Here is a 10,088-nt window from a genome sequence, read left to right on the forward strand (position 1 = left end):
GTGTCGGTCAGTACTGTGTCCTGCAGGTCCAGAGCCGAGCTCCTCTGTGGTCAGTCAGTGTTGGTCAGTACTGTGTCCTGCAGGTCCAGAGCCCAGCTCCTCTGTGGTCAGTCAGTATGGGTCAGTACTGTGTCCTGCAGGTCCAGAGCCGAGCTCCTCTGTGGTCAGTCAGTATCAGTCAGTACACTGTCCTGCAGGTCCAGAGCCGAGCTCCTCTGTGGTCAGTCAGAATCGGTCAGTGCCGTGTCCTGCCGGTCCAGAGCCCAGCTCCTCTGTGGTCAGTCAGTGTCGGTCAGTACTGTGTCCTGCAGGTCCAGAGCTGAGCTCCTCTGTGGTCAGTCAGTATCGGTCAGTACTGTGTCCTGCAGGTCCAGAGCTGAGTAGTGTCTAAGAAATCGAAACTGAAACTGTGGATATGAACAATAAACAAGTCGTTTACTTTCGTTTCCCCTCCTGTCAAAACCACCACATTCTACAAACCGGGCTCGGTCACAGAACAGTTTCTATTCTGACAATAGTTTTCTCTGCGTTTGATCAGGCGGCCAGCGATGTGCTCAAAGTGTGCTCAGCACTCCGAGCGATCACGTGGAGTTTTATCGGAAACATGCTGAGACTCACTGAGAACCGCACTGAGCTAGCATGGTGACCACATACGACAACCCGTTACACAAGCGTGCTCACACACAACACAGCACAAGGTAGGTCCCTACACGTATGCCTGCAGTCTGTAAACGCAGAGAGAGAGAGAGACTGCGATAGGTGAACAGATGGGCCAGTCTGGGCTGTTGTTTTTTTTCGGGGAGGGGGGGGTGCAGGTAATATAAGCCCAGAGTCAATCATAGTCCAGTCATTCCTGGACGCAACGTCTCTCACAGAATGACTGGCACAGACGCTCATCGTGGCGGGTGCAGAGAGAAGCTCCGAACAGCTGATCTTTTCACAAAGGATGAAACACCCAGGTTTCAGACGTTTGTGAGGAGGTATGGGATTGAGGTGGGATTCCCTCTGCAGTGCCGAGGATGTCGTCTGGACTATCTGATCAACGACAGGGGCTATGCTAAATTCCGGGGACAGCAGGACCATGTGGACTTCTCACAGGGCGGCAGTGATGAAGCACTTGTCCCTTGCTTTGTCAAATCGCCTGATGGCGGTGGGGAGAAGGGACAGATTGCTGTCGAAAGCAATCCCAGTCCTTCTCCGGGATACAGAAGCGCCCGTCCTTTCGTAAACTCCCACACGTTCCAGCTGTACTCGCCGACGGAGGTGTTGAGCATCGGCTTCCTGGCCGCAGCCAGGCTGGAGAGCGTGGCCATCGACGTGGTCGAGCGCAAGGAGCTCAACACAGTCTACATGCAAACTGCCGACGCCGTCCTGGTGGAGGGGTACAGGAAGAAGAGAGCGTTAGAGTCCCTGAGAGGGAGGTGTCAGGTCCCGAAGATCAAGAAGGAAGAAGCTGACGGCAGTAAGAGAGAGAAGAAAAAGGAACCTTCATACAAGACACAGCTGAAAGAAGAACAAGCAGAGGACAACTGTGTCTGGCAGTGAAAAACGAGTAGACCCCCCTGTCCGCTCCAGTCAGAAGGTGCAGAACTGCAGGTCAGTGCACAGCCGTCCAGTCACAAAAGTCTTGAAATGCTTTTAAAGGGCTCTCTTTTTTATGTCTGTGCAGTGAACTGAAACTATTTAGTGATTAATTCCTGTATTGGTGTTCTCTCCATCTCTCTCCTGTTCTCAGTCTCTCTCTCTGCCTCCCTCCCTCTACCTCTCTCCCACCACCCTGAACAGGCACTTCGGAGACCAGTGCCTCCGGTCCCGCTCACCTCTCTGCCCTGGAATCCTCTACAGCTCACCGCCGCCCCCTGCTGGTCGCCGCTGGCCTCTACAGCTCCTGCTGGATGGATCAGAGCCCCCGCAAAGCTACCGCTGTTTAAGCACAACACATCAGTCAAGAAGTGCAGATCTTGATGTGATCCGTTTCTCTCTGCTTTCCTGTGCCTTAATAAAGAAACTGCGATTTTACCCAGCCTGGTTCCATCAGTCTCTGCTCTGCTGCGCTCCTGTCTCTCTCCGACTCAGTATGTTCTAAGGCAAAGATGCTTTAGGATCGTAAAAGAGCTTCAGGATTTCCAAATCAGACGTACATATTGACAGACTTTACAAGAAGAAACAGAAAAATAATAACCAGAAACTCACAAGCAGTTGTTCTTTATCGAAGCATCCGGTCCAAGTCCGACAGACTCCGGGACAGCTTCTACCTCCAGGCAGTCAGACTGCTGAACAGCCAGCCTGCGGCTCCTTCAGCTCATCCCCCGTCCTGGCTACACGGACACACCGCTGTCACTGTATTGGGCACAACTGCACCACTGGGACACCATGGACTGCACACACCCTGGACACATCGCAGCTCTGTGTAGACTGACCCCTGTCTGAGCTTCTCTTGTTCAATTTCTATCGCACTGTTCTCTACTATTACAGTCTGTCACCTTATTTTTGTAACTTGGAGCTCGCAGAAAAGACATTTCGTTGCCAGCAACCACTGCTGCATGCTGTCTTGCTGTGCCTTTGATAAATAAACTTGATTGATTGACTGTTTTTCCACTATGAATCTTATTCAGTATTTATACAGGTTTGAATACCGTGTGGTGGAGAAAATAAGCACGTATGTATTATTTTATTGTTGTTTCTCACTACGGCTGCTCCTACAGAGGCTGATTTGAATGTTTACAGTTTGAAAAAGGGCGATTTGACACTTTTTTTTTACTTTTCTGTGTTTCCTCACAAGTTACTGAAGTTCTTACGAGAGAAGGGTTTCAAAACATAAACCAGGCATGCGCGCTATAGGGGGGGCGGGTTTAAGGTTCTGATTGGTCAGAAGTCGCTGGGAATGACAGAGACCTCAACCTATCAGAGGAGCTGTTCCCACAGCCGGGCTATTTGAACCGGTGGGAGGGGTGAGTCGTCATCTTGGCTGCAACTTGTGTTCAAGCAGACAGGTGCTTCACCTGTACTGCAATCAAAGGCGTTTTCATGCAGCTCAGCAAACATTTGCTTTTGCCGTTGCATTTTGCTGGAAAGCCGATAGATTATCGACGTGCTTTGTCATCTTTTAAACTGTTCTAAACGAGAGGTGAATATTTTTAATGGGAAAGAAATGTTCGTGTTGCTGTGTGTTGATGTATCTGGTTACAGAGCACAGTTCTGAGGAGTTGGGCTCGTCTGGTGTTTTGTGATGTATAGTCCCTGGTGTGGCGTTTTGTGGTTTCTGCGGGTAAAAATATTTAACTTTCCGTTGGGCAGTTTGTATCTGAAGTGTTTTGGCGAACGCTGCGCTGTTGACTCGTTTATTATACAATAGTTGCACTGCGGTGAAAACAAACATTATGTTCGTCTTTAGTGAGTTATCGGACCTCACCTGCGCTTGCCATATTTTGAAAAACAGTTAATTTATTTGGAAACTGAGAAGTGTAGCGTTGTCAGCAAATACACACGTGTTGTCGGATGTGTGTACTATGTGCTGTGCAGTGTGTCTGTACTTCTTGACAAAGCGATGGGCACTTTCTGATGTTTGAGCTTGGGTCCGTGTTATGCACAACATCCATTTTTTTTGGTTCAGTTTAAATTTGTATGTCTTGGATAAACTAGGGCTTTAATATTACCGTTCAAAGATAATTACATGCTACAAGTAAAGTATTTCTGTTATGTAAAATGACATTTTCAAACCTGGATATAACGACACCGACCCACAAAAACCACGCAATGCTTTTATAATAGAAACTATTTGTTTGCAGCATTAATTAGCAACAGATGCCCACAGCTGCTCTTAAAGTCATCATTAATAAAGGCCCGAACTTGACCAGGTGCATCACGTTTACTGCAATAAAAAGCGTTTTTCTCCAAGGTAAGGGGGAAAAGTTATGTAACTTCACAAACATTTGCTTTTGCCATTGCGTTTTGCTGGAAAGACGATAAATTATCACTGTGCTTTGTCGTCTTTTAAACTGTTCTCAACGCGAGGTGAATATTTGTAATGGGGATAAAAAGGATCATTTGCTTTTTGCTGATTGGTTACAAAGCGCAGTTCTGGAAAGTTGAGGTTGTCTTGTGTTTTGTGATGTATAGTCTGTGGTGTTGCTGTGGTTTAGCTGCTGTGTGTGTATATATTATTCACCCGTTGTGCAGTTTCTGTCTGACGTGCTTTTGTCAGCGTTGCACTGTTGACTCGTTTATTACAAAATAGTTTCACTGCTGGAAAAACAAACAAAACATTAAATAGCGGAAGATGCACACAGCTGCTCTTAAAGTAATAAAACAGGGCTGTGACATTATTTCTTTCAAAGACCGTGTTGGTGTTATCCGTGCTGGCATAATGTATATAGTTTATTATATAAAAACAACCGGAAGATGAAAGCAGTCGATTATTTTACTTGTGTTGTGTTTGTAAATCCTTTCATTGTTAAATAAAAAACATGTATTCAGAGGCCGCTACATTACACCCTCTCTCAAAACAACAAACAGGTTCTTCTGATACACATTAACATGAGAGAGTGTAGCTGAGACAGAGGGACTGTTCTCAGTTCTGTTTCTGTCTTGAGTCATTTTCACTCCACAGCTTCTCCCTGAAAACTGAGTCCTGCTGGTTTGTTGTACAGGCTTCTCTTATAAATTAACACCTAGACTGCAGATATGTGCTGTTTCTTAATACTTTATAGGAAAATCTCATCATTTGCAATATAGTGGAGTATGTTTGCTAGCAAGATATCAACAATTTTCAGTCAGAACCAGTGTTTTCTGTACACCAGGTGGAGTTTTGCACGAATGTTGGTTATTGTGCGAGACGTCGGTGTGAAATGGCGAGTGTGGAGTGACCAGGGCAGGTTGGGGTTCTAGTGATGGATGGGGGTGCACCTGCAGGCAGTGGGCTGGTGAGGACTGTGTCTGTGGGCTCATGTGGTCGTGTCTGTGGACGGGTGTCTCAGAGGGGCCTTCCAGCAGGTTCTCAGGAAGCTCTTCAGGAAGAGAGCCGGCAGAGGTCTGAAGTGGATCTCCTGGACTCGCCCCCTGACCGGTCTGCTCCCAGTCCTGGCCTGGACTCTGGGATTCGCTGTGGGAGGTGAGTCTTGGGTCAGGAGTCGATGCTCACTCACACTGAGAGACAGACAGGCGCCACGCCAACCCTGCTCCACCTACACACAAACACACAGAGTCCTACACAATTGCAAACTCTGTCCGGGAAGCTCCAGGACAGGTGGGGAGGGAATGGGAATGTGGGGGCTGCTCCCCCTGATGATGGGAAATGGGACCAGGCAGCCAGGACTGGAGAGGGCGCCCCCAGACCTGCAGTTAGAGGACAGGGGGACTGGGGACCCCCCATCAGCCAGGCAGGTGAGTGCAGAGCAGGTGAGTCTCTCCTTCGCTGGGTTTCCCTCACAGGTGACGCCAGTCCTCATCGATTCTGCAGGGATCATCGGACCAGTCTGGGGTCTACACACTCTGAGGGGGCAGAGCAGGAGTCGTCTCGGGGAGACGGACAGGATGTCCTCCTGCTGGAGGAAGAGGAGGATGACGAAGAGCTACTGATGACCCTGGTCCAGGTGGAGAGGGGATCTCCATCCTTTTGTTGGGGTGTGGGAGGGTGACCCTCAGGGTGGTGTCCTGACCTGCTGTCTCTCCCTCAAGATCCTGGTCAGACAGCTGCCTCTAGACTCATGAAACATCATAGTCACTGCACTGGGTATTTAATATAATCATCACTGCACTGTTTCCATGATGAGGGACACTCACTGTACTGTGTGTTCATTGTAATAATCACTACACTGTTTATTTAATATAATAACCACTGTACTGTGTGTTCACTAATAATCACTATACTGGGTATTCAGTATAATCATCACTGAACTGTTTTCATAATGAGGGACAATCACTGTACTGTGTGTTCACTGTAATAATCACTGAACTGTGTGCTCATTGTGAGGGACAATCACTGTACTGGGTTTTTACTGTAATAATCACTGTACTGGGTCTTCAGTATAATAATCACTGTACTGGGTGTTCACTGTAATCATCACTATGCTGGGTATTAATAACTGTACTGGGTGTTCACTGTAATCATCACTGCACTGGGTATAAAAAATCACTGTACTGTGTGTTCACTGTAATCATCACTGCACTGGGTATTAATAATCACTGTACTGTGTGTTCACCATAAACATCACTGCACTGAGTGGTAATAATCACTGCACTGTTTATTTAATATAATAATCACTGAACTCTGTTTTCATTGTAAGGGACAATCACTGTACTGGGGGTTTACTGTAATCACCATACTAGGTATTCAGTATAATTGCTTTATTGGGTAATTGATGTTATAGTCACTACTCCATTTTCACTGATGGACAGTTGCTGTACTGGGTATTTACTGTAAAATACTGTAAAAATCACTGTACCAGGTGTTCAGTATAATAAAAACTGTAGTGGGTGTTCACTATGACAGGCAATCACTGTGCTTGGTATTCACTGTAATCATCACTGCACTGGGTGTTCACTGTAATCATCACTATGCTGGGTATTCAGAGTGCTGTCTGTAATTCACTGTACAGATAAATCCTGTTTTTCAGTTGTAGGTGGGCTCCTGAAAGGACTGCTGAGCCCAGAAGGAGTGTGATTAGAGAGGAGGGACAGGTGAGGTGAGCTGTTTACTGTGGCGCAGGGGGACACTGGGGGGCTGTGGCGCAGGGGGACACTGGGGGCTGTGGCGCAGGGAGACACTGGGAGGAAGAGCTCAGTGTTGTCCCCATGCAGGTACCTCTCACTCATCCCTGCTGCAGCTCTGTGTGATTCACAGGACAGAAGTGTGGCGCTCACAGAGCAGAGGAAGTCAGAAACTCCTGCTGGAGCACCTGACTCAATATTCTGTACAAACCAGGCAGAGAAACAACATGGAGCCCTTTTCTTGGATAGAAACTGTGCAATTCAGTCATCTATTTCTTCTTGATTAATTTTGTGCTGTTTATTTGGAGAAATTGTCTCTAACAGACTTTTTTTTGTGAATAGTTTTACTACAGATTCACTGTACTGGGTATTCACATTAATGGTCAGTCACTTCTACAGTCTCTTGAATATTTACTGGAAACTCACTGTAGTGGTTAGTCACTTTGACAGATATTCACTAAGAAATAACCTCTGTACTGCACTTTCACAAACTAGTAAGTTTCTTACCTCAATAATTACTGACTTGCATATTCACTGTTAATAGTTCAACACTAAACCAGTGTTTTTCCTGAATATTCACTCCACTGGTGGTCCCAGTCTGGTGAGAGCAGGAGGACTGGGGGTACCACTGGAATCCTGAAGGAGAAAAAGTCAAGAGGAAGGACAGACGCCCCAACATCGGAGCTCTCTCCCAGTCGGACACCAGGAGCCCTGACACCCTCATCCTCCCCCATCGGCTCCATCTCTCCGGTCGTCTCGTCTGGACGTCGGGCTCCAGGATCTCAGGGAAGGTTCCCTCCTCCCAGCCCGGCTCAGGCCTGAGGAGTCTGGAAGATCTGGGAGAAGCCAACAGGAAGAAACTCCTCCTGGACCTCGACTCTGGGACGAGCCCAGCACCTGGACCCCCCCGGAGACTCGGGCTGACCAGGAGGAGGAGCCCAGGGGTGTCACAGTAGTGAAGGGGAGCCCAGGGGTGTCAGAACCTCTGAACGAGGTGAGGAAGGGGAGAGAGAGCCTGTGGACAACACACCTGTTTCTCCAGGACGGGTCTCCAGAACAGCAGCTCTGGACCGGAGCAGTCGGGACTCGGTGGAGCACAGGCTGCCTTCAGGCATGTTTATTCCCAGCAGGAGCCAGGTCAGACCCTGTACCACGCAGGAGAGGGCACCCCCAGACCTGCACAGGACAAGGGGGTGTGTGACTGGTCGTACAAGATGGGACAGGGTACCCCCATCAGCACAGAAGGGTACAAGGTGCCAGACAGGTCGCTCCCTGCCCGCTGAAGCCTGTGAGGATGACGACAACGATGATGATGAAGAGCTGCCCATGCCCCTGGTCCAGGTGGAGAGCTGGACTCCTTCTGTCGGGGTGCCAGGGGGTGACCCTCAGGGCTGTGTCCTGACCTCCTGCTGTCTCTCGCTCACAAGGACCTGTTCAGTGTGCTGTTGACACTACACTCTCGAACCCAAGTCCAACACCAACCTCCAGCACGAGCACAAGGTCAGGTTAGTCCTGTCACTCCTGTGTCACACCCAGGGCTGGAACCCACAACCCTACTAGTGAGAGAGGAGAACTGTTAAAGTTCCATTATGGATATTAGTACATGATGAAATACTGTTCATTTTATTAACGGTAACATTAGTCAAATTAATTTATTAGCAGCACCAGCATTAGAATCTAATTATGCACAACACCACCAGCAGGACCGGAAGAGAGTTCAGACGTCTCTGTTTCATTAACTCTGTGATTCTCAGGTGTAATATTATTGTACGGTTGTCATTATGGTCTGTTTCTCCTGCGATCTTGTCTTGAGAGACGAGTGAAGGTCGGGCTCTGTCTGAGATGACAGAGCCTTCAGACTCCTGAAACAGCTGCTCAGCCTACACCTGCGTCTCCTGCTCTCTGATGTCAACACCAACAAACCACGGGGTCAGGGGTCAAGGGTCAGGAGCGACTCCAGTACACAGCAGATTTCCTGTTTTCCTTAATTTTCCAGGATGTCCAGAGGCTGATGGTGGGAAGACAGGTAGGAGGGTGCTGTTCCCAGCCGAGGGTGAGGGAGACGGAGCCTGAACACTGCAGCACAGGTTCTGAGCATAATGGCCTCTCTCCAGTCGGTAACGCCTGCCTGTGCTCTCCGGTCCGGTGTGCTGTTACTCAGCTGTCTCTCCAGTCAGGCCCTGGAGGGCTGAGGCTCCGTCTGCGAATCCTGGAATAATCCTGCGGTACCCACCCAGCAGTCCCAGGACTGAGCGGACTTGTCTGGGTGCGAGGCCGGGATCTCGTTGGACCCTGCTCTCTGACCCCCAGCTTCTCTCTCTCTGTGTGTCTCATGGAGAGCAGGCTGGGGTCTGCGAAGAGACATTCCTCATGCAGGAACCTGTATAGGATCAATAAAGTGATCTGATCTTACGAGGAGGCCATGAGGGGTAAAATCCAGGGACGGGGAATTCGGGGAGCAGGAGACCTCTCGGACCTCACTCCTGGGGAACGCAGCTCGGAAGGTTCTCCTTCCTCCCGGACGCGGCTCACAGGAAGCGGCTCTCTGGGCTGCTGCTCCGACCACACTTCCCACAATTCCCCGCGCCAAGCGTGGTCCCTCTCTTCCCCGTTCAGGGCTGGCAGAGGAAATCCACAGGGAGGAGGAGGAGGCTGTCAGCGGGACCCTCTGTCCGGGAGTGAGGGTGCGCTGCTCGGACACGCCTCGTCCCTCGTCTTCAAAATGTCCCTGGGGGACGCTCAGCTGTTCCTCCTCTCCTGCCTCTCTTCCTGCAGACGGGGGGGGGGGTCTCCTGCTTCTCTTCCTGCAGACAGGGGGAATCCTGGGGATCCCCGAAGGACCCCTCCAGGGGCGAACGTCGACCCCGGCAGCCAGGGGTCCCGATCGGATCCCCGTCTCGGACACGTGCTTCCGAAGCCGGCTCTTCAGGGTCCGACTGAAGCGTCCGACCAGGCCGCCGGTCTCCGGGTGGGAAGGAGACGGATTCCCGGCGGGGTGTGTACTGGCTCCAGTGGTCTGGGAGTGGAACCAGTTCCCTGGTCTGTTCCAGTGTCAGGTGGTACTGCGGCCGCTGGACAGTGTGTTCATGGTCAGACGGGTCTTTGTGTTTCTTCCAGGGGCAGACTTCAGGACCCTGAGTGGCGTGTTCGCAGGCGGGTCCCTGTCCTGCTCCTCTCCAGGTCGGCGCTGGCCGGCGCCCTGTCCCCCTGCTGCTCGATGCCGCCGGTGAGCTGGCACACTGGACAGGACCTGCGGCTCTGACTGGTACCCCTGGAGCGGCCAGGCCAGTGATGGCGTCCGGTGGTTCGTGTCTGGCCCAGGTTCTGGCTGGTCCAGTGTGCGTCCTGTCTTCACACACACACACCTGGGTTAGAGGGGA

General features: G+C 50.2%; 1 protein-coding gene across 2 annotated transcripts; it reads left to right on the forward strand.

The window, feature by feature from the left end:
* Window positions 1–810: 810 nt before the first annotated feature.
* Window positions 811–2,413, forward strand: LOC148813538 (uncharacterized). 2 transcript variants are annotated; one of them, XM_088908391.1, is made up of 2 exons: window positions 811–1,596; window positions 1,736–2,413. In XM_088908391.1, the coding sequence occupies exon 1, from the start codon at window positions 877–879 to the stop codon at window positions 1,543–1,545; it is 669 nt and encodes a 222-aa protein (XP_088764517.1). In that variant the 5' UTR covers window positions 811–876; the 3' UTR covers window positions 1,546–1,596; window positions 1,736–2,413. The 2 variants fall into 2 exon arrangements, with proteins under 2 accessions (XP_088764517.1, XP_088764518.1); XM_088908392.1 differs by having other exon boundaries at window positions 1,786–2,413.
* Window positions 2,414–10,088: the final 7,675 nt, after the last annotated feature.

The sequence above is a fragment of the Atractosteus spatula genome, assembly GCF_055471065.1.
Source record: "Atractosteus spatula isolate fAtrSpa1 chromosome 10 unlocalized genomic scaffold, fAtrSpa1.hap1 SUPER_10_unloc_1, whole genome shotgun sequence".
Taxonomy (NCBI): domain Eukaryota; kingdom Metazoa; phylum Chordata; class Actinopteri; order Semionotiformes; family Lepisosteidae; genus Atractosteus; species Atractosteus spatula.

Coding starts and splice junctions, on each gene's coding strand:
- LOC148813538 (XM_088908391.1), top strand. CDS start 877: ATGACTGGCACAGACGCTCATCGTGGCGGGTGCAGAGAGAAGCTCCGA.